At 47.4% G+C, this 24350-nt stretch overlaps 1 protein-coding gene across 2 annotated transcripts in view; it reads right to left on the reverse strand.

Annotated features, from left to right (window-relative positions):
• Positions 1-7068: 7068 nt before the first annotated feature.
• The window catches only part of Akap13 (A-kinase anchoring protein 13), a 219744-nt gene continuing 202462 nt past the window's right edge, over positions 7069-24350 (reverse strand). For both annotated transcript variants that reach the window (XM_059272911.1, XM_059272917.1), the window contains 10 exons: positions 23707-23888; positions 23483-23565; positions 20225-20419; positions 16241-16402; positions 15520-15590; positions 14983-15027; positions 12462-12512; positions 11159-11608; positions 9550-9880; positions 7069-8395 (listed from right to left, as the gene is read on the reverse strand). In XM_059272911.1, coding sequence (XP_059128894.1) covers positions 8346-8395; positions 9550-9880; positions 11159-11608; positions 12462-12512; positions 14983-15027; positions 15520-15590; positions 16241-16402; positions 20225-20419; positions 23483-23565; positions 23707-23888 — 1620 coding nt within the window. In that variant the 3' untranslated portion in view covers positions 7069-8345. The remainder of the gene's footprint in view (positions 8396-9549; positions 9881-11158; positions 11609-12461; positions 12513-14982; positions 15028-15519; positions 15591-16240; positions 16403-20224; positions 20420-23482; positions 23566-23706; positions 23889-24350) is intronic.

Genomic DNA, 24350 nt, shown 5'->3' on the forward strand with positions numbered 1-24350 from the left:
GGCTGGGCAGAGAATGTGGGTGGTGCACAGACTGGCCAAGCAAGGGCTTGCGTGTAGCTGGGGGCTGAGAGTGTGTGGTGGTGGCAGCAGCAGTAAAAGCCTGAGTGGGTGTTGAGGCAGCTGACCTAGTGCTGCAGTGGCCTGAGGAGAGGGTCCAGGGGAAGCTTGCAACCCATAGGGAGAGGGAGTGAGCCATCTGAAAATCGGACACAGGGAGACATTCACAAGAAGCCGTCAGGTTTCCGGGAAGCGATGGCACAGGCTGCTTGAATGACAGAGCCGGCTGGCAGTGGGCAGCTAACTCCTGAGGCGTTTGGGGCTCAGCCACTTGTAGCATTTGGGGCTGGGATGGGTGGCAGCTGAAGCTGCTGCAGAGAGGCTGCAACGGGAAAACCCCAGACTTGCAGGGAGGGCCATGGTGACTCGGGGCTGCAAAGCCCAGGGCAAGCGGCTGCCTCGTGATCTTGTGCCCTACATTGGAGTCCAGAGCGTTTATCTAATTATTCCCTTATCAATAAAAACTTGGGAGTCAGATATTGGGGCAAAGACCTGATCGATTAGAGAAGTGTCAGAGAAGTGACCAGTGACCTCCTCCCTCGCTCCTTCCTCGACCCCAAAAGGCCAAGCATCTTTCTAAGCCCCTCCCTACTCCTTCCTGTATTTCTCTATATGTCCTTGGTCCTCCGAAGCCTTTATGGCTAATTTGGGTTCTTGTATAATATTAGAGGAACCAGCCTTAATATTATACATCCCAGGGGCTCAGGAGAGAGAGAACTACTAACGGCGAGGACTATTTTTAGGAAATAGAATCTCAGCACACCGAGCTCTATAGTCCACTTGCTTTAATTCCCCTGGCATAACATTCTTTATACCCAGCTTCAGTTCTGTTCTCATGTCTAGCTCCTTTCTTGCCTGATTTCTCTCTGTATTTATCTACTGCTTCCTCTAAGTTCTATCTTAATTCTCTTGTCTTAACTCTGCCTCATCTAGGTCCTTTTCATCTTGTTCTTCCCCAGCTAGTACTTCCCCATCTGACTCTTCCTCATCTTCCATCTCCTTCCTCTGGTGCTCTCCTCTAGCCCTCCCATCTAATTCTTCCCCATCTGTTTGTTCCTCTCAAGTTCTTACCCATCTAGTTCTTCCATTCTCTTTTCTCTTCTCCGTCCCTCCATGCCCTGGAAGTCCTGGTATATAAAGCCAGGCTTCCACAGTCAAATGGAGGGGTGATAAGAATCACATAGGGAGCCAATAACCGTTAATTATCATTTGCAACCCCAAAGGGAAGTGACCAATGGGGAAATGAATGAACTAAAGGCTAAATTTGGGTAATATCTAAGAAGAGGGAATCTTATGTGCTCAACTATAGTCTTAAGCGTGATTAGTAGAAAATGTTAAGAATCTATAAGTTGCTAGGTCAATGGGAGAAAATAAAACTGTCTTCTTTTTTCCTGTGGCTCCTATCCGTCCAAGCTATCTGCCGTTTTTCTGCAGGGTGGGGGGAAAGTGTGCTCAGTTGCTAGGCAACCTGTGTACAGCTAGATGCCTCTGGTGATAGTTAAAGGGAGATCTGGAACTGGAGGTAAGGCTTGGGAAAGGAGGAAGTAAGGCTTAATTGGCACATCTGCCAGGCCTTCTCAAACAGGTAGCCTGGATGGTTAAGTCTGTTCTTAGAGAATACAGAGGTATCTCTGATAAGGTACTTTCCTCCATCCGGTGATGGACCTGGCCAGATGCTGCCAATGATGATAATTACAGGGAGGCTTGAACTGGGGTTCTGGCTGAGCATAGCTGTCAGTGCAGAAGGTTATCTAAATATCCCTAGAAGTGGTTAGGTAAGGAGTTAGCGGTCTATAAAGTTAGTAAGGCTGTAAGAAAGGAGGGTCCGAGCTGAATTGTGCAAAGCTATTACTTAACGTCCACCTGACCTAGGTGGTGTCTCCTTGTGGAATTTACCTTAAATCAGGAGACTTGCATGTGGACTGTTATTACTGCTAGTCCTTGAAAGTGGCCAAGGGAGATATCTGATTCCAGAGAAAGCCTTTCCTGAGGCTGTTCTCCAAATACCTGGAATGTGTATGTCCAGAGAGTAATCAGTCCACACTGTTAGTCCTTCTTAGGAAAAATCAACTGGGAAAACTATGAAGGCACACGTGATTTTCATAACAGAAGACAGCTGATATATAACAAGCCAAGTAACACCAAAAACTCCTTGGGATTGGGCTTCCTCTGGAGGAATTCCCTGATCCCTCCAGGTAGTGGCTTTGCCATAACCAGCTGAGTTCTTAGGATAGATTCCTGCGGCCCGCAGCATGGGGTCAGCGAGTAGTTAGCTCCATCCTCTGACTCAAAGTAAACTTTACTGGCAGGTCTCAGGAGTGTCAGAGTGCGATCAAAATATCCCACAACACTCCAGGTCAGCTGCTGTGACGGGGCAGGGCTGGTTTGTGCCCAGTCTCTCTGGTCCAGTCTGCACTGTCCCATCACTCATTCTGTGGTCGCGTGTAAAGAATGGTACACCAGCCAGGCCCTCCAGTTTCTCACCATTTGCTGGGCTCTTGTCAGGACAGGCAACATTGGCTCAGGTGAGCATCCTCCTCCTAGGGATGCAGGCAAAGCTTGGGATCATAGCTTGAGGTGGTCCTTGGCCCCACTTCGTTCAGAGGCTGGGCAGGGTGGCCAGTTCAGGAAGGCTCCAAGAAGATAAAGGAGAGAGAGGAGGTCTAGCTCTCTCTCAGCTGGCTGTTTCGAGAAGCTCCCTGCTGGGTGGACTGTTCCCTGGGAGGAGTTGCAAAGAGAAGCCCGGCTTCCTGACTATTCCAGCGTTGTGGAGTAATTACCATATGAAAGCAGGTGAGGGAGCTGTAACTTGGATACCCAGGGATGGCAGAGCCGCTGGAGGGAGTTGTTGGCAACCGCCCCAGAGAGGCGCTCGCTGCAGGCGGTGCCTGGCCCACATTCCTCTAATCTAGGGCACTCACCACTCCCTCCCAGGCCCCTCCCTGTCACCACTTGGCACCCTAAGGCCTCAGGGGCACCCTTGGGGTGGCAGAACAGTTGGGACTGAGAGGTAGATTCCAGGCCCTAGGGCTGTATGTACCACAGGTACTGGTTCTAGGCTCGGTTCTTCTGTTGTTGCTGTCAAGGAAATCTTAAGACCAGGCCCATCAATCTGCCTTTCTCATGTGCACACTTTCTTCCCTGGATATTTAGTCGTTGTGGCTTCCTAATGTCCCCTTCCCCCTGTGGGCTTAGGTTTCTGTTTAGCTGTGTGGGCCAGTCACACTGGCTTTCTAGGCTGAGCCTTCACTGCGGGTATAGAAAGGACACAACTGGCTACCCTTGCCATGGGCAGTCCCTTGGGATGGGGACCTTCCAACAGCGATGGCCACTGTCACACAGCATCAGGTTTGTGCTGTGGTGGAAGGTCCTATGCACAATGGCTTCCTTTAGCGGTCAGCAGGGGTGTACCACCCCACAGAATGGCCACCCAGGATTCTTGGGGCCCTCTGCTTTGTGCCTGTTTTTGTGTGGTGCTCCCCGCCCCCCCCACCCCCCACGTCAGCCTTGATTCCCAGACAAAAGCCTGTCTGGGGGCACAGAACCAGCTACAGTGGAGGTGAGGGGCTCTATGGGAACCACTGTTTGGCAGGCTGAGCATGTCCGGACCCACTAGGGTGGGACAGATGAGCCAAGCTGGCTGCTCAACTGGAGAGGGGCTGGAGCACAATGAGGGTCAAGGGCAGAATATATTGAAAAGGGGTGAGTATCCCAAGGACTTGGGGGGGTGGGCTAACTATTGCTAAGGTTACACATGCCTCTGCTCAAAAATGTATGCACTTCCAAGTTCATGCCTGGCAGGGTTCTTTCCTTGCTGGTTGTTGGGAATGAGGTGGGCAGAGCTGGGATCCCAGGGAGTTTTCCCCACGGCTGGCTTCTGTACCACCAAATGGTATAGTTCCCTAGCGCCCAAAGGGACTAAAGGGTCTTTTTGCTGATCCAGTAGGATGAGACTCATAGCAGTAGTAAGCCAGGGCTGGGGACAGCAAGCAGCCCCTGCTGAGTGTGTGGACCAGCCAGTCATACCTGGTACCCCCCACTCTTGCAGTGTTCCATGAGACAGGACTTGCTCTTAGTTCTGCAGCAGCTGCTTGGGGTTGAGGGGAGATCGGACAGAAGTCAAGTAGGAGGTAGCGTGTAGATGGCACGGGAGCTTGAACCTTTCTGTGTTGATTTCATGGAAGTGTGGTTTGGACTCTGACTTAGGGCAGATGGGTTCAGGGAGCCTGGAGGTGTGGGGCCGGCTCCGGGCTTTGCTCGGTGTTGAGGGCCTCTCCTCCTTGCACCCCTGATCTCACCAGCACAGGAACAGCTCTACTGGGAAGAAGATGGCTCCTGCCCAGGTGGGGAGGGGGTTACTTCTTTACCACAAATACGTCATGGCAGAGATCAAGATTTCAAAGGAAATTTATTATTTTTGAAAGGTCTGAGGGGGACTTTACAAGAGTCTGAAGCCAGTAACTACAAAGGATGATAAATAAAATACAAAGCCAGTATGTTGTGGCAAATTTCCAGAAAACACATTGAAAATCTTTACAGTTCAAAACTGTTTCACTTTTATACATAATTACAAATTACTATACAGCGCTTGGGTTTAACCCAACTTTTTATTTCATAGGGCTTAGTACAGAAATGTTCATACAGCATTTGGAGACAACAAGAACAGAGGTATAGGTGTATCCTGCCCACCTTCTGTAGCGCCCAGGCCTCAGGAGGGAACCTGAGACAAACCGACTGGGTAGGCCCATGCCAGCAGCTGGCAAGCAGGGCAGGACTGCTGACGTTAGAGGGTCTAAGGCATGGGTTCTGTGCTGCCTGCAGAGGCCCTCGGGACTGTGGCAGGACTGTGGCAGTGGCACCTGTCTGGTTTCCAGGAAGGACACACTTGAAGCGGTGGGAGCCGCCCACCTTACACCTTAATGAGATGGAGAAGTAACTCAGGACCTGTCAATCTTTTGACAAATTACGTCGTCAGGAGTGCAGGAAAAGGCCTCTGCTGCCACCTCTCCCCCTTTTATGGCAGCGTTAGAATACTTTGCATTTCTAAACCTGGCCAGCAGGTGACAGACTCCGAAGCTCTGGTTAACTAGGAATGTCATGCTACATGAAAGAAGACAAGGAGCCAAACCCACTGTGCCCTTGGTCTCTGCAGGGATGGCCAGGGTCGCTGTCTCACCCAGAGGCACCCATGCACAGATGTCCAGGCACGGAAGCCCACTCTCCACGACTGTCTTTTGGGCACAGGTCAGAGTCCCATGAAACACCAAAAGCCTTGCCAAGAGAGCCTCGGGGACAGAAGGAAACACTAAAGACTTGTATAGAGAGCGACTCTGAGCGAGCTCTGGCCTACGGGCCAAGGTTCCGTCCTTTTCCTAAGCCTGTGCATGCTAACATCACCCCAAGGAGTTCAACATCTGTGCTTACTGCTAATACGAGGCAGTGAAGGAAACCAAGGCGGGGGCGGGGAGGGACTCGCCAGGGGCAGTGTTAGTGGTGTGACCCTCAGAAGATTCAATTCGTACCTTTCGAAAAATCAATCTTGGGGAGGGCTTTCCTGCGGGTGACTCTCATGGGGTGGGGTGGGGCATGCTGGCATGCTTTTATTTTAATCCTCCCCATCTTCTAAGAAAACAGTTAACACCTTTGATTGTCTCAAAAAATGAAGCCAGCTGATGAGAGGTCATTTAAAGTGCACATGTCACCCAGATGGGACGACAACTACTGAGATGATTATAATTTTTGAGAGAAGATACAATCTTCTAGAAAGTTCACTGGATTCCACAATGCTGGGGCCAATTTGCACACGTCCCCCAGAGTAGCGGTTTCTTTAGCTTGATGTATGGACAACAGGACAGGACAGAGTCCTGGTCCCTGGAAAACTACCCTTCTCTTTGAGAGTCCCACAGAAGGCTGTGGACTCGGCTGAAGCGATCTCCAGGGTCCTAAGCAAAGGCACAGCAGCAATTCCCAAAGTGCAGCAGGCTCTGAGGGGCCAGACGGTGCAGCAGGTCAGTTCTTGGCAAAAGGTTCTCTTCCTGGAGGAGGCTGGGCAGCTTAGGGGAACTCAGAGGGTTACTTTCTTGTGACCTGAACTTTTCCCAGCTGTCACTGATCATTGTTTTGGGGAGTGAGGGTAGAAGTGAAATTGGTTTTTAAAAACCACCAAAGCAACTCCTGCACCTGGTTGGGAGGACACTTGAGGGCAGGAGTGAAGCTTCCCGGGGTGTGCAGTGGCTCCCTGGGCATGTCAGAGAGCCTGGAGGAGTCACTAGCCTCCCTCTGCACAGGGAAGAGGGCAGGGTTTGGTCTGATTGGCTGGCAAGTCTAGGTGGTAATCGGACCCTTTCCGTCCTAGCGAACGGGCTCCTCTGCTGTAGAAGGGTGCAGCCTCTCCGAGGGGCATTCAGGGGCAGGGTCCAGAACTGCCAGGGAAACCCTGTGGGGGTCCGGGGCACAACAGGCTCTGCTGTGACAGCAGTCTGGACTTGGAGGAGGAAGCAACTAACTTCTTGCTATTAAGGTTCTTGAGGGAAGTACATCATAGTTTTAGTGGGGAAAAAAAAAAATCAGACTTTAAAGAGCCAAACCGGCTTTATCAAAAAGAGGCAAAGGTAGCCGATGGGCAACTTTTAAAATCTCCAAAGAAGGACGAACACATTCCTTATGAAAAAAAAAAGGGCCCGGGCGGGAAGGGTACAGCTCCCACCTCCACCCTCGAGTTCCCCTCGGGACCTTCGTGCACTTGGACAGACACTTCATTCTCTGTACTGAGAAGATGGTTCAAACTGTTGGGCCAGTACTGGTTCACTTTCAAAATAAAATAAAATAAAAACAGAGCACAAACACAAAATAAATAAAACAAATTTAGGCTAACAAATTTCACCCAGAACTCTTTCAAGTAAACTGAAAGATAAATATCTGCAAGTCCAGCTTGCAGGGTATCAGCAAGCACCAAGTCACAGGTTTGTCTCTGCACAACTCTGTTCAAAGCCCCGTGCTTCGGAGGGCATGCCCCTCACGGGGAGTACCCCGAGGGACAGGTACGTGAGCCTTCGAGGGTCCGTTACCAATGAACTGTCCTGCACACACGAGCTGGTGAAAGCCTCAAGCATGCAGAGATCAACACATGGAGATGGAGGGCGAGAGGAGAGTCAGGCTTCAAGGTGAGAGCACAACCAAGCAGACTGCATCTGAAAACCGTCTATGAGGAGGCCTCGTGACCGAAGAGAGGGCACCCAGCCACGCTTCAGGGCCAGCTCCCCTGTCTGTATTGGCAAAACCACCAGACAGACTTAACTCCTGCACCTGAATCTACTTTTCAGCCAGTAATCCTAAAGCAGGGCATGGAGAGGCCTCAGGGGACAGACTAGTCCTGGGCAGGGGGCTGGGAGCACCAACAGGGTGCATGCTTTCCCACAGGAAGGTCCAGTAACAACTGGAAAGTGTCATACTGAGGACAGTGGTGACGAGTCCTCTCTACTTCCTCTGTGCCCAGAGCATTTCGACAGGCACCTAGGACAGCAGGATGTTTCTTCCTGATTTGAATATGAAGTGTGAGATAGTTAGTCAGCCTAGAATAGAGATCCAGGTGGTGTAGACTACCTGTTTTTTGTACACATCAGGCCTCTCGCTGGTTCCACAAACATCCTGTTGTTCTTCCTAAAATAAAATGAGGGACACATACAAAGAGGGGTGGTGTGTGCGCAGGGGCTGTTTCAAGGGACCCGATCTCGGAGGACCGCAGGGTGAAATACTGTATCTCCACATGCCACCTGGCCAGTCAGGCGCTTGCTCTTGGCCTAGGCTATCCTGATGAGTACACAGCTGGCGTACTCCGTGTGGACATGCAGATGGTCACTGTATGCAGATGAAGTCTACACTACCTGCTCTTGGGTTCTGGTTGTATTCCCCCAAAGACAAGGCAGGGTTTCAGACCTCACTTGGAGAAACGCTTGGAGCCTCTAGGGAATCCTGACACGTCTCAAACTACTTCCTACGTCTAGGGCCACTACTTTCCGTGGAACACCCTGAGTAAGGCCAGGCCCACCCAAGTCCCGGGCAGTCACGGATCACGGCGGAAGTGGAGTCCGGGCGTCCTTCTCCACCCCGACACGCAGCTGTTTCAGTGTCTTGCCCAGGACCTGGGATAGCTCAGGAGGACTGGACGCTGAGGGGCAGTGGGCGTCCAGTGTAAGAGACTCGTGCTCAGGGGCAGCACGAGTGCCGCAGCCACACCGCTGTCGGGTCAGGGTTGGAAGGTGGCTGCCCTGGCAGAGTCAGGAATCGGGTCAACAGAAGATCTCTTCACCCTCGGCTGACACTTCCGAAGCAGGACCATCTGCAACCGTGAGACCGAGAGTGAAAACATGGCTCTCCTGACGTCACTTCCTGTCCTGTCAAGTTTCTGTGTTCAGACAGGTGACTGGGGTTCTTGGCACATACTGATTAGTTTGCAGAGTGAATAACCTTCACACAGCACTAGTGTTCATGTTTATAAATAGGCCTAAGAAATGTAAATCTCCCACACGGAAGCCAGGGTTCAGTCTTACTGTGAAGGCAGACATAGCAAGGGATTCTGGACAATGTGGAATCCAAACAAGGAGGCTCTGTGAGCACCCTAGAGAACCTCTCAGCTCCAGTTCCTAACTTCTCCCAGGGAAATGAGTAGATGACCTGCTTATACATCTGGAAGGTCAACACCCAATCTTGCCATTGTATTGGTTACTAGAGTAAGCCTAGCACGACAGTGAGGGCTTGGATGACTTCCATTAGGTGAGTTAGTTCCTCAATTGGGAGAACGCTTCAGAAATGAAACCTGTACTCCACATGCAGGAGGCCCAGAACACTGGGTCTTGGATTGCACAAGCAATCTTTTTGAAAAACAGTATGCATGTTTTCCCTGCATGTACGTTATGTACAACAGGTTCATGCATACATTCGGCCCACAGTGATCAGAAGAGGGCATCAGATCCCCTGAAACTGAAGTTACAGGTGGTTGTGAGCTGCTATGTGCGTGTGGGGAACTGATCCTGAGCCCTCTGCAAGGGCAGTGACTCCAACCTCAGAGCCATCTCTCCAGCCCTGCACAAGCATTCTTTCCATGTGTCTCCACGTGCATGGATGCCAGAGGCTTATTATTATTATTATTATTATTATTATTATTATTATTATTATTAATTTGGAGACAGGTCTCTCACTGAACCCGGAGCTCACCAATGTGACTACACTAGCTTGTGGGTAAGTTCCAGGGATTCTCTTGCCTCTGCCTCCCACCTCTAGGGATAGAATTGAGGTCCTCATGTTTGAATGGCAAGCACCTTACCAACTGGGTCATCTCTGCAGCTCCTGCAACAAGTATTGTCAGCAAGTGGGTCTAGTGGGCAGGGGGCAGCTTGGCTTTTGTACATCTGACCGGTTTTGTTTTTTTCTCTCCCAGTCCGTCACTACCCTCTCTTGTAGAATACAGATGCCATGGCCATGGGGACAACTCACCACCAGGCTGAGAGCGGCCTCCTTTGCTCTTCTTTTTCTTCTCCTTCTTCTCCTTTGGCTTAGCTAACCCAAAAAGACGGGTGGAAGTGGAGGTGCTGGGTGGGGCCTGGCTCTGCCCCTCTGGTACTTTTGTCTGGCTCGTTGAACTCAGTATATGAAAAGACCCCTTATCTTTGTGTGTCCGAGAGATGCTGTTCCTTTTAGGAGACACCAAGAGTTCTGAGTCCAGTGACCCTGATTTGGTTATGGAAGGGGCAGATGGCAAGGAGAACTCATCCGGATTGGGCAAGAAGGACGGGACTCGCATCAGCTTGGCATGTTTATTCGAAACCTGCATATGTTCAAGAGAAGGCATTTAAAATGTGAAGCCGTCAGCATCTCAGCAGCCACACTCTAAAGAACGTACTGTAAACAGGACTGCACGTAACTGCTCCTTCTCAAGTACTATCTATGAGCATGTTCAAGCCCATTCTTATCTTTGATGAGGCAACTCAAAAAAGAACTCCCACTCCCTGAAGAAACAGGATAGTGGCCCATTTAAAGATCCATTCACACAAGAGGGCAGATATCACTTCAGGGCAGAGATTATGGACCTGGCCTGAGCGTTCCAGAAGAGCATCATCCCGCCTTTGTTCTCTGCTGCCTGAGAACCAACCCTCCCTTATCAAAATTCTGCTGATTTTACTGGGGTGTGAGTGGATCCACCCTTCTGCTGGAAAATGCAACAGAGCCACTGGCTGCTCCCTGCTATGGACTTGAGAAGCTCTTCTGAAAAGGCAGTACCGCCTGACCCTGGGAGACATCAGTTTCCTTTCAGGGTCCAAGGTCAAGTAAAGGGTGACGTGACAGCAGTTTTAAAAGACAGGGAGATGTACCCACTACCAAACTATCTATCTGCCTCCCGTGCCCGTGGTCCAGGACAATCACACACTATCTCTTTACAGTAACATGAGACTCAGCATGTCAAAGGACAGAAAGCCTTCCTGAACAAGCAGCAGCTACTGAGAAAAGAAGAGCACGAAAGAGCACCAAACCAAACCATGCATTACACAGAGTGCAGGTGCTGAATATGCCTGCCCAGACCTCATCTGTGACCACCTTCTATCACTTGCTGGGCTCTCCCACCTGTCTCTGACCTCCGCTGATCCTCTCAACAGGTTCTTTATCCTGTAGCAGAGCTAATCCTGCTGTCTCCTGACCACAGGCATGTAGGTCCGAAGGGCTCCTCTGTCCTTGGTATGCTTCCTATTTGTGGGGACACATGCCTGATCTACCATGTGCTACAGGACCAGGGCTCACTGCTACTCTCTCAGGCATGCTGAGGCTACTCTGGCCCAGGCTGGTGGCTGAGAAAAGTGTTTGCTAGCTTGAAGGACCCACTGATTTCTCTGTGCTACAATCTCAACACATCTGCCACCCTCCTCAATCTCCTCGAGTGACACTCCCTTCCTCCCCTTGTTCAGGGTAAGGCAAAGCTGCTGTACAACACGAAATCTCTCGCTGGTTCTCTTCCACGTGGCTCCTATAATCACCCTCAGTCACGGCCTGGTCTTCACAGTAGGATGCCCCTTCCTCCCTGTCTCCTGGCCCGGCACAGGCTCTTAGGTACCTGGCAAAGGTCCTGATCCATCTGCCTCTGGCTGAGCCGCTCTGCATCCCGCTTCAGCTGCTCCTGTTCTCTCTCCAGCTGTTTCTGGGCAGCCCGGAGCCTCTCCAGATCACACTGGTAAGTGCCCTTCTTCTGCTGCAGCTCTTCCCGGTCCCTCTCCAGGTCCTGCTGTCTACGGCGGACCGTCTCCTCCCGCTCGGCCAGCTTGGCCTCGCGGTCTCTTAGCTCCTGCTCCCGGGCCTCCCACTCCCGCTCACGGCGGCGCTTTTCCTCCAGGTGCTGGGCCTGCTGCTTCTGCAGGTTGGCCAGGTCCTGGCGCTGCTTCTCCAGGCTCCGCTGCTTCTCCTGCTCAATGAGAGAGCTGGGGCGAGACGCACTCCTTGTCAGGACCCTCTCTGTCAGCACCAGCTTCTGGTCCTCAATGTAGCTATCCTGTTGTAGCACAACACCCTGTCACGGTAGAGAGAACAGTCATGCAACTCAGGCCCAGGAGAAAAGCCACCTGCAGGGATCCTTCCCTGATCCCACGCTAGGGTACTGGGACAGAATGATGCCCCTCTCCTGTTCTAAGGGTTTGGTCTTATAACACACTATGCTCCAGGGCAACTTTGGGCAGTTCTCAAACCGTGTCAAAGATAGGAGAACTCAATTTTGTCAAGCCTGGTTATCTATTTTCTCTTTAAGCTAAAAAATAGTTTCAATGTATTTTGCGTGTGCATGCATGCGTGTGCCAAAGAGAACGTGTGGAGGTCAGAGGACAACCTGTGGGAGTCGTTGTCTCCTTCTACCACGCAGGTCCCGAGGACTGAACTCGGGTAGTCAAGGCAGGCATGTTGACCTGCTGAGCCATCTCACTAGCCCTGGGCATACAGTTTCTGGAATTCTTGGTGGTACTTTGGGGTGAGATGAGTGTGTACGCTGTGCAGGAAGGAGAAGGTAGGAAGGAGACAGGTAAATTCTTCAAGAAAGGAAGGGACCAGAAAGAGTGGTCCCTGGGGAGTACCAGAGAGTATGAGAGAGCCACCCTATACAAACACCACGGAGAGATAAGGGAAGGTTTTCTGAGGTGAGACAGCCCCTGGTGAAAGCCCCACACTATGGAGCAGGTCCGAGAGTCAAGCAGCTGCTTTCTAACTGTGGTCCTGAAGGACCACACGCTGTATGTCTTCATTTTCTCAACCAGAAGCTAATCTTCGGCTTATTTACCAACAAGTAACTTATAAATCTGGAAGACAGAGGTCAGTAAAGTCTCTGTGCTGTGTTCTCTGAAGAGTAAGCACACAGACAAAAAGGGCACAGGTACCTGCAGCATGCTCAGGAGTTCGTGGAGGTGAACAATGCTCCGGACAACCTGCTAGCAGAGGAATAAACAGTCATTTCAGTTTTTCCGACGCAAAAACACCACATGGTTGTAACATCTTCAGAACACAACAAGACACTACATTGTAATGACATCTTTTAAAATTGAAAGACTCCAAGAGAGTAACTGAATGCAAGCAGCCAAGACTAAAGTGATCTGCGTGTGCGCCCACGTGTATACATCTATTAAAAGGCACTACACAAAGCTTCCACTTTCTAAATTGGCTGACATAAAAATAGTATATTCCTCAAAGTTAAAACAAAAGAATGCTCTGAAAACTTATACTAAGCTTATTAATAATAATCAAGGGCAAAGGAAAAATATTCAATTTCTCTAAAAAAAACCCCAAAACGCTCTTCATTTCTGGAAAACTTTAAGTTAGAAACCCTGGTTCGTACACACACTGAACAAAATACAACACATCCCATTTAAATTCCAAGTATAAGGGCTGGAGAGACAGCTGGGTGGGTAGGAGCACTGGGGTTGATTCCAAGTACCCACATGGCAGCTTACAATTGTGTGACTCCAGTCTCAGGGGATACACTGACCTCTTCTGACCTCTGCAGGCACTAAGGGGGCTAATACCCACACACATAAAATAAAATAAAAAAAAAATCATAAAAGAATTAGAAGAAAATACAAGAAGAGATATGGAATATCCTAGTTTAGAAACAGGACAGAAATACAAATCAGCAATTTACAGAAGAAATACAAATAGCTAATTATATAAAACATGAAAGGTTTTCAGGGACTGAGGTATAGCTCAATGGTTGAGGCTGTGGTTCAATCCACAGAGCACATATACACACATGCACAAGTCAAGCAATGTTTGAAATGTCAATTTAAAATGGTAGCGCTCAATGCTGGGGAAAGAGAATGAGGCTGGATGGCCACACCTGGCCACACACTAGCTCCTTTCACAAAGTAATGTGTTGAAGAAAATCAAAGAGCGGTGTAATACGTGCAATGTGCAAAGAAGCAGAAGAGGGATTAACGACCAGAAAGCTCCAACTCCAGGACCCGACAGAAGCAGTTCCATGCACTTGTTTAGTGGCAGGCATTGTGCTCCTGTGTCTTGGGAAAATGTCTGACACGTTGAGAGACCTCTGGAAGGTCACCCACACGAGCATGTGATGGATAAGAAAAGGGCAGACACAGACACTTAACAGTTATTACTCTTCAGTGATGGGTTAGGCTTAAATTCATTTGATTTCTGTTACTAGTCTTTACATTTTTCTTTTTATAACACTTAAGCCAAGCTTAGTTCTGGGAACCTTTTCTTATCGCTCACACTGAATCTTAACAGAAGGCTCAGAAGCCTGCAGACTGCAGCTGTGCAGTGGCAGTGTGAAAGCCTGGCACACTATTTCCCACCAGACTTCCTCAGTAAGTACAGGGGACCTCGCCACATGGAAAAAATCAGCTGACAGCTCATTTCAGGAGACAGATACAGAGCAGCAGCCTGCAGGGTCCAGGCCCTGGTTCTATCAGGGGGAGTCTCTCAGCAAACTCCTCTGCCAACAAACACACAACAACATCCTCTGGATGTCTGAGGGGGAATGGGGAGGAGGAAGTCGTTTAAAATTTCAAAACAAAACTCCCGGGAGTTTAATAAACACAACAAGGAAGAATGAAATGCAGGAAACAGCCCTGAGAAACACCTGGAAAAGCCTGGGTTCAAGTGTGCAGGACACAAAAGCAAGGCTCAGCATGAGCGCCTGTCTAGGAGAGAGCAGTGACCCAGAAGCTGATTCCAACAGGCATCAGGGGTGGGGCTCAGTGACAGCAGCACCCCAGGGAGGGAAGGAGCAACACAGCCCAGCCCAGGTCTGATTCTCCACGGGGAGGACTTCAGGCTCCCTTGCAGGAAAGGAAGGGTCCAAAGAGGTCAACTCAGTAAGGCTAAGAAATTACTAAGGAGAATTTGCCACAAGTTTAACTCACAGGCGCTAGACCTGGGGCCACTGGGATCCTTTCCCCTACAGGAAAAGGTGCTACAGATTATACCCAGTGGGCCCAGACTGAAGGCACCAAGGGGACTTAAAAGCTATACGGTGGCCCACGCCTTTAATTCCAGCACTCAGGAGGCAGAGGCAGGCGGATCTCTGTGAGTTCGAGGACAGCCTGGGCTACACAGAGAAACCCTGTCTTGAAAAATGACATAAGGAGAGAGAGAGGGAGGGAGAAAGAGAGAGAGAGAGAGGGAGAGGGAGGGAAAGAGGGGAGAGAGAGAGAGAGAGAGAGAGGGAGAGAGAGAGAGAGAGAGAGAGAGAGAGAGAGAATCAGAGAGATCCAGTCATAGTATACAACACTCTGGCAAAGTATCAAGACAGTGTCTTACACCCAGGAAATGTACAGGTATACTCTTCAGTTATAAAATATTAAAGCCACAAGATACTTGTAACAGCAAAACAAAAATATTCTTAATCCAATAAATATTCTAGATAGTTCAAGGAATCCTTACCTCACTGTTTCTTTTAAGCATAAATACCAGGTTAGCATTTCCACCCTATAAAATAACAAAAATGCATTAAAAATGAAAATCTTGATGTAAAAACTATACTCGATGAGTTTCTAAGTTACATTGTACTTCTGCTTTCCTTTTTTCCACCATAGCATTTTCCTGGAGGGCATCAAGAGAAGAAGGTGAACTAGTTTTTACTAAAAACAAAACAAAAAACCCAACAACCCTGTGGAGCAGGATCGGGATGGCATGGGGGCACCACACAGGCTGTTTAATGAACCTGGTCTTGCCAGGGCCCAGCAGAATTGCGGCTGTAAAGAGGACACTCTGAGCCAGGAGGCCCAAAGCACCAATAATATGATCCTCTCAACTGTATGGTTAGCTCTAAGAATGTGCTTTCCCTAGAAAATGAAGTTTCATTATGAGTGGCAAGCTGATTCCTGAGCCAGATCAAGGAAAGATCCTTCAAAAGGGTAACGAAGTCCAAGGAGGTGCCAGGAGGTTCACAGACTCGAGTGTTTTTCTAGAAAATCTTACCTTTTTCAGACCACTGTCTGATTCTGTTCTCCTAAGATCTTGGCCGTCGTCACCCTCTTCCTTCTCCCCTCCTAAACAAAACACAAACAGATGAAAACATACAGACAGTTGAGGGGTATTAATACTTCTGAATTCTGTTAATACCAAAGATTAAAAAAACAACAACAAAACAAAACAAAAAAAACCCAGGAAACCACTCAGTGGCACTCGGCCACGAGTCACAGCTTAACGAAATCCAAACAGAAGGAAACAAACACCAACACAGCTTAGCACCCCTTATTTGAGCTTCGGATCTTTGAATCCATGTAATAATAAGATACTTGGAAGATGCGGCTCTGTCCAGACACAGAATTATTGAATGTCTCACAGACACTTTTGCACACAGCCTGGAAAAAATGTTATACGACGTTCTGAGCCCACTTGTGTTCTCCGTGCAACTTTTCATGTGTGGGGTTTGCAACGGTGACATGTCAGAACGTTCTGAACTATGGAGCAGTTTGGACATCAACTTTTCAGATTAGAGCTGCTCAAGGCCTCTGGCTACAGTAAGCTCAGCTGAGGAGCAGAAAAAAAGCTTACTGTCCCAAACGAACATGATTCTGACAGGAATTCTTGAGTGTTTGAGACTCTCATGAAGACATTTACTGATGAAGGGACAGAGGAGACGGAGCCACCAGAATCCAGGTCACAGTGAGCTGCAAAGGAACACTGGGTGGGTCACCTTTGGAAGCATTCATCTGATGACAGTCAAATCCTCCAAAGGTCTCTGCTCTCCGGGGCAAGGAAATGGGGCCAGCCATGACTTCCTGCTCAACAGGGCTGCTGACGGACTGTCCGAGTGTGCCACCAAGACTTCCACTCACCAAACCCTGGAGGATCTCCACTGGAATAAAGCAAACAAAATACTCAGGTGGATATCTATCTTTCATTAAGAGGAAAAAAATGTCATGGCAACATGTGATATGTACAGACTGGATCAGAAAATCCCAAAGAATAGGTAAAATTTCCTGCCTAGAGGGTCTTCACATGCTTCAGTTGGGCTCTACTGGACATGCAGAGACAAATTTCACCCTTCCTTCCAAGGGCCTGAAAATCCGTAGGGAACAGGAGGGCTGAGTAATTGATTGGGAGGAGTATGCTTTCTAGAATTAGAGGCAAGTCAGCATAAAGGTCCAAGGAAAACTGAGCCAGTTGAGGACAGCAAGTAACTCTAGCAGGAGCAGGTGGGCGTCAGGGGCCGGAAAAGCTTCAGCATCTGGATCTTCCAATCTAAGGTTAACTGTTAACTTGAGATCTTCCCTAGGGCAAGGCGAGAAGAAACAAGAATAGAAGAACAGGGGTGAGGGAGAAAGAAGAGCCAGATAGAATCAGAGGTAGGAAAAAAAAAAAAATCTCTTAACAAGCATCACATTTTAATAAGGCATAAAAACAGTATAAAAATATAATTAAAAAGGTTTTTTTGAGTCTATTTTTTTTCTTAGTTTTTTTTTTTTTTTTTTTTTTTTTTTAGAAATGGTCTTACTGTGTATTCCAAGCACACATTGAACTCATAGAGATCTGCCCACCTCTGCCTCCTGAGTGCGTGGACTAAAGGAGTGTGCCACAAAGCCTAGCAAGAAACATCATTTGAAAGTAAAAATTTCTTGGGGAAAAAACTGAGCAAGTAAAAAAATACGGATGTCAAATCCCATGAGAAAACACGAATGTAACTTCCTATAGATAATCAGTGCAGAGCAGAAAGATGTTTCAATTAAACAAACAAGATAAACACACTGAGGAAATGATGCAAAACACAAAAGAACTTCAGTCAAAATTAGAAAAAACAAAGTCGGTGCAGCGGCCCCTTTGCCATCTCAGCTCAGGAGACCGAGGCGCAAGATGCAGGTTGAGGCCAATGTGGTCTTCCAAACATGGCCTTAGCTTAAAAAAAAACTAAAAATGTAAAACAAGTGAAACTCAGAACAGGCAGGAAAAATAATCACAGAAAGCAAAACGGAACAAACACATAAGAGAAATGTGCCCCAGAGAAGATGGCTGGGCAAAGGAATATCAAAAGTGACAAATATTGACCCTGGGCAAGGAAGTTGTATGATATGGCAACTGGGTTGAAGAAGAAAACCAAAGCCTGAGAACAGAGAAAATACAAAGAATTGCAATTCAAGAACGTTTTTCTGAAGCCGAAACTATTTGTCACTATGTTATTAAATAGACAGTGAGCCCACAACAACCAACCATATGGCATACTCTTTAAAAACATTTGGAGTTAAAAACATCCTTTGAGCACCTAGGCAAAAAACATGTGACACATACGGAGAAAATCAGATTGTTACTATCCTCTAAGAAGGATGGAAAAATGATTTGATATAAGAATCATTAACATATTCAGGTAAGAAAGTATGAGCCAAAGATTTCATATCCAGATTTTCAAGTAGAAAGAGGACAAATAAAGAAGTCAGAAATATTTTGATGGGGCTTTGAGGACACTGACTGAAGGACAGGGTTCTATAAGTGTGTGTTTAAAGAACCAATAATACAGGTCAGGCTAGGAGCAGAGTCTTATGAATGCTGACAGACTAGATGTGTAGACACAGTTTAACTACTGAAGAAGGAACGCAGAATGGGAGACAGTCTTGTGTGTCAAACTGTATTGGCAAGAATAGCAGTATTATTCCAACACAGGTACCAGTGTTAAAGCAGGATTAAGACATTACTATGGGATATTCTTTTTAATGTATTTATAATTAAAAACATTTGTGTCAAACTGTATTGGCAAAAATAGCAGTATTATTCCAACACAGGTACCAGTGTTAAAGCAGGATTAAGACATTACTATGGGATATTCTTTTTAATGTATTTATAATTAAAAACATTATTTATTCCATGTGTGTGTGAGCCCATGCACATGGGGGAGGGGAGGCATGAGTGTGGAGGCCAGAGGATAACTTGCAGCAGCTGGTTCTTCACTTTCATTATATGATTTCTAGGAATCAAACTCAGGTCATCCACCAGGCTTTGCAGCGGGTACCTTTCCCTAAACTAGGCCATCTCATTGACCCAGCAGAGGAATAGTCTAATTCCATAATGTATCCTAGAGAAGGAATACCCCCATGTGGAAAGGACAGACATGTATAAGTGATTAGGTTATTTTAAAAAGGCAACCTGTAATCCATAATTTGATTCGCTACATCCAAGTGAATTTACATTATTGAAGCCCCTCTCTAGCTTGTTCCACTGAAAAGGACAACATAGTAATGACTAAAAATCTCATAGCAATGACTATCTGCAGTACCTAAATAAAGATCTTAAAATACTTTTCATTAAAGGAGACCAGAATTCTCCAAGAAATGAATGGATCAGCAAACAACCAAGTATCGCTTAACTCCAGCAAGCAAGGCCACGCCACAGATTTAGAAGCCACAGGAATACTAGTCAAGTGGGGAACATTGAGCTTTACATGAGGTTGAGAACTGCTCGGTGATCTAGAACCCATCAAGTATGTTTAAATCCATGAATCCAAAAGCAGCTCCTTTTGGTGCTGGGTACTGAACACAAGGCCCCTCATGCATGCAGAGCTCTACCCCTGAGCTACACTGCAACCTCATAACAATGTGTACAAAATAGTTCAAGTCCTACCAGAGGATTCACACAGACCAGTTTATTGAAAACTGGCACATAAGAGAAGAAGCCCCTTCCCTGTATGATTCATCCTTTTATCCAATTGTTCCTATGTCACAGAAAAAGAACTAACTAGGGCCCGATGCTTCAACACCACAGGAATCTTAGTAAATCCATCAAGTCTGAGAAGTTCAGCTTCTGAAATCAGCTGTGATTTGACAGACCATATGGAAAAATCTAACCAGTGGTTCAAAAAGTACAACTAATCTAAAGATTAACTGCACAGCAAGAATGGGGATGGTGGGCTTGCGGGATGGCTCAGCAGGTATGTGGGACAAGTTATACGTCAACTTGACACTAACTAAACTTATCTGAGAGTAGGGAACCTCCATAGAGAAAATGTCTCCATAAGACTGGGCTGTGGGTAAGCTTGTAAGCAGCACTCCCCCATGGCCTCTGCATTATTAGCTCCTGCCCTGTGTGAGTTCCTGTCCTCATTTCCTTCAATAACGGACTACAATATGGAAGTGTAAGGCAAATAAATCCTCTCCTCCTCAACTTGCTTTTGGTCATGGTGTTTGATCACAGCAATAGTAACCCTCAGTAAGACAGCAGGTAAAGGCATTCACCATGGAGCCATGCCTGATGATCTTGAGTCTGATCTTTGGGACCTACATGGTGGTCCCAGACTCCCCAAGTTGTCCTCTTACCTTCATATGTATATCAGGGGATGTGTAAACCCACTCACATGCACATACATGGTAAATACACTAGTGTAACTTTAAAAATTAAAAAGAAGGGGTAAGTTCTTAAGTGATTATGGATACAAGTTAGGGCAGCTGCTCCCGTTAGGAGGATAAGTGTGATGGGGACATACAAAGGCTTTCAGGGTATCTGCCACAGTTCTTTCTTAACTTGGGTAGAGACAGGAAGGGATGTTTGTTTACCTGACAATTTAACTACAGTGATGTTGGGAAGTTTTTTTATACTAGTGTTTTGTTTTATAGTAACAGCAAACACTGGTAGGGGACATGAGTGTGCAAATCCCTCCAGGACAGGCTAGAGAGGGCCAATGGTGTGTGTAAATTACCTTCATTTATTGCACTTTTCATCAGCGGCCCTCCTTTGAGAGCCTCCTCTGTGTTGGAGCGGAAGAGGACTCTCGGGCTGTGCGTTGGGGAGCAATCCTTGGGCAAGGGAGTGCTGCACTCTGTCATGTCCCGGAAAATCATCTCCTTCTCCTCCAGCAAGAGGAGGATCTGCTGGTCCTTCTGTTGAAGTTGTTCTGCAAGACAAACGGAGAAACGGCCTGACTTGTCTGGAGCTAGGGATCACAAGATGGCTGAGAGATGAGCACCCCCTAGTGGCGGTTATGGAAAGGCCCGAGACAGAGCACAGCATCAGGCTTCCACACTCTGAAACTGCCCTGGGTTCTTTTCTAAGAACACCAGCATTTTTTGCTTAACTAGTCTGTGCTTTGTTTCTGCTCCTCTCCTGTCTATTTCTCTTCACCACACTGTGGCTTTCGCTCCTTTCTGCAACTGCCTTAATTACAGAATCCAAAGAGTTAAGAGTTAATTTGAGGTCTTTTCCTGCAAGGACAATTACCCCCTTTCTGAAACAATCTCCTACCCGTGCCGCACTGAGGACATCAGAGTCTCCCACCGGGCATCCTACAGGTCCTCCATCCACAATGGAATGGCACAGCTGGCCTGCCCTCTATACTCTATCCACATTGCTCCTGGGGCTCCCACGCATTGTCAGCTGCCTCTTGTATGCTGGTGATCCCCAGCAAGCACCCCCAAAACCTACTTTATTTCCTGACCATGAGACCCGAGTCAACTATCAGGTGACTATCTCAACCAAGAGGGTGCTCTCGTGACGTCAGAAGGCAATCTTTTCCAGCCCATCACCTTCAGTTTACAGTCTCTTCCTTAGTCAGCAGTCTTTATCTCCCAGGTTATCCAGCTCGGAAAACCGGTGGATTCTCCTTCTCACTCTGTCCCATCTCCCGCCCTCAGCTGACTAGTTTTTGTTTGTCTGTTTTTCTAAGTTTGTTCTTTGACGACTTCATACATGTATAAAGCATATTCTTTGATCCTAATTTCTTTTCTACCCTTAGTATCCAGTTCCAAGTAGTTTCCTATATCCATGACTTTGTTGTTTGAGTTTTTTGAGACTCACTGAGTTTAACCAGGTTCATCTGTGTGACATCCATTGGAGCTGAATGAACTCGTCCACGGGGACTTCAGGCTACATTGCCCTTCTTCCCAGACCCATCAGCAGGGAGTGGGGAGAGCCCCGAGCTGTCCCTGACTGACTCTGGATGGGCCCACTGCAGGCCCATAGCTGCTGTGAAGTCCGGACCGTAAGCACCATGCTATGCTCAGAAGACAGCACTCACAGCCTTTCTCCCTATCCTGACGCCCTTTCTTTCCACTTCTTCTTCCACCAGGTTCCCAGACCTCAGAGGGAGTGGTATAATGCCTTGCTTAGGGCTGAGGACTCGGTTGTCATTAACTTATTCTCAGCATCTTGAACAGCCATGTGTCTCTGCATTCACCACTGTTCTTTGCAGACCAGCTTCTCTGATTGAGGCTGGAAGTAGCATTTTGATTAATAACCTCATTTCTTCAACTGTCCACTTTCCCACTCATCTCTCACCAACCTATTCTAAGGATCTCCCAAGTGGTCCATTTCCAGTGGCACCGCTACTTCCTCAAGCAATTCTCCTACAAGGATCCAAAACTTGAAAAAAAAAAATTACATTGAAAGTATAGCATTCCCAGGGCTCTCCGGAGAGATGGCTTGGTGGTTAAGAGCACTTGCTTTTCCAGAGGACTCGGGCTCAATGTCCAGTACCCATATTGCAGCTCACACCTGTCTGTAATTCCCTTTCCAGGGGATCCGATACCCTCACATAGACACACCAATGCACATAAAATATAAATAAATTTGTGTGTGTGGTATTTCCTGTCTCCTTTGCAGACTGAAAGACCTGCAAGCTTTTGGCTTCTGTCACTTAGTCCTGACCCTGCGGATCTGCCACTCCTTGGCAGACAAATTAAATTCTTTTTCACACAACTATCCTTAAGAAGCAAGATAATTTTTTTTCAGATGTAATTTATGCAACAACTTTTGTGAGACTTAGAGGCAGAATGAACAGACCCAAGATATTTTATATGGCCCACCAGACCAATCTATGGCTTGTCACTCATTTATCTACCCTTTGAGTGTGAGCACCCAAGGGATATATTTTAGAAATCACTACAACCCTAGTACCCAGTAGTACTTTTAGCCAACTGCATAACAAATGTTAAGGAAGATTTTATCCCTGTCATCGTAATCACAGGCTACTAAGTTGATATACTAGTTGGTAAGATGTGGGTGTAAACTTAGCCATCTTTTTCTCCTCTCCCATCCTTCAGTGCAACAGAATTGTGCCACTTTGTAGTTTTCAGGACTAAGCTCTATGGGTACTGTATTCGTGTAACTCATGGCCTTATTTCTACCCAAAGCAGTTTTCAGAAAATTCAACTAGCATATAGTGAAGACAAGAAGGCTCCCAGGCTCTAGTGTTGAATGAGATGGAGTGTAGTCCCAGCACTCTAGAGCTGAGGCCAGAGGATCCAGAACTCTAGGCCCGCCAGGATGACCGAGCAAGATCTTGTCTCACAACAAACAGAAAACAAAACAAGAAAGGATAGGGCTAAGAAATTCTGGCTCAGTCCTTAAGCATACATACACTTGGCCCTGGGATGTTTGGCCTTTGGGGGATTCAAGTGTGTCATCTACACAATGGGGGGCAGACGAGACTCCGCAAAGCAGTGGGTCCTCCCTAAGCAGGGCTGCAAGCACAGCAGCCCCCCTCCCTGAGCCACCTCCAGCTCATCTGTGACTATAACAACAGAGGCGGCCAGGACCGCAAAGAGCAGAAGAGACCGGCTGGAGAATCTCTTTCTCGTCTTCACCTTAAACATGACTATGAAATATGGCAAACTCTCCATGATGAGGCATAAACAAAGTCACCACTGTGCAAGAACAAACACCAAGATCAGAGAATCCATAGTCCCTGGAGCTGGCTATTCATTTATTTTATATTTATATATATTTATAGTATTTATTTTATTTGTATAGGGCCTGCATGTATGGCTGTGCATCACATGCATGCCTAGTGCCCACAGAGGCCAGAATAGGGCACCATATCCTCTGAAACTGGAGTTACAGACGGGCACTTGGGATAGAACCAGAACCTCTGAAAGAGGAACCAGTGCTCCTGACTGCTGAGCCATCTCTCCAGCCCCACCAGACTGCAGATAAAGATCTCAGACCATTTCCAACATCTTACCTTTTAGCTCCCGGGCTTTGGTATCCAACAATTTCTTTTCTTCTTCATTCTCACTAGGAATCCCTTCATCTTCATCTCTGTTCCTGACATAACCAAAAGAAAGCAAGATGAAACAAACAGACAAAATGCCTAAGCTGTCAGCTAGGTGGTCACTGCCCTGTGTACACGACGTCACACGGAGGCACGGGGAGAGGGGAAAGGGCAGGCCCTGGCGTCTCACTTACAGGGAGTTGATTGTATCCTGAATGCTGTGAATCCAGCTATTCCGCTCCTCTCTGGAGCTGGCGTGGACCTCCACCATCTCTGGATCTTTCACCCCCATACTGATGAGGAACAGACCTTTCTCCTCATGTGCCACTTCTCTTACAATCAGCTTCTTTAAGGAGATCACAGTTGACTTATGGTCCTGGACACAGGAGAGAGGCAAGCATAAGACATGCATGCAGGACACTCACTCTTGAAGACAACTCCAACCTAAGGTAAGCTCAGACAGCTTTAAATGCATATGGATTAAAAAACAAAATAAAATCAATTTAACCCTTTTCCAAACACCGCCTCTGCCCCCACCCCAGCTTTCAGATAAGCATTTATTTTATCACTCTACTCAAATTTGAACAAAAGACTTCCACACTGGAGATTAGCGGATCATGGCCATTTAAATTCTACCTATGTATTCTGTGTGATGAATCTGGGAGACACATTCCAGAAGAGGATTTCTATTGCGATCAAATCATCAAAGTGTTCAGGACATTCAAAAGGATTATGAAGGAACATAGAAATAACTTTGCAGTGGAACGGAGTAACAACAAAAAATACCACAAGGGAATGTAAGAAATTATTCCGAGGAATCTTCTGTGAGTCAAGTGGT

Source organism: Peromyscus eremicus, chromosome 1, assembly GCF_949786415.1.
Source record: "Peromyscus eremicus chromosome 1, PerEre_H2_v1, whole genome shotgun sequence".
Taxonomy (NCBI): domain Eukaryota; kingdom Metazoa; phylum Chordata; class Mammalia; order Rodentia; family Cricetidae; genus Peromyscus; species Peromyscus eremicus.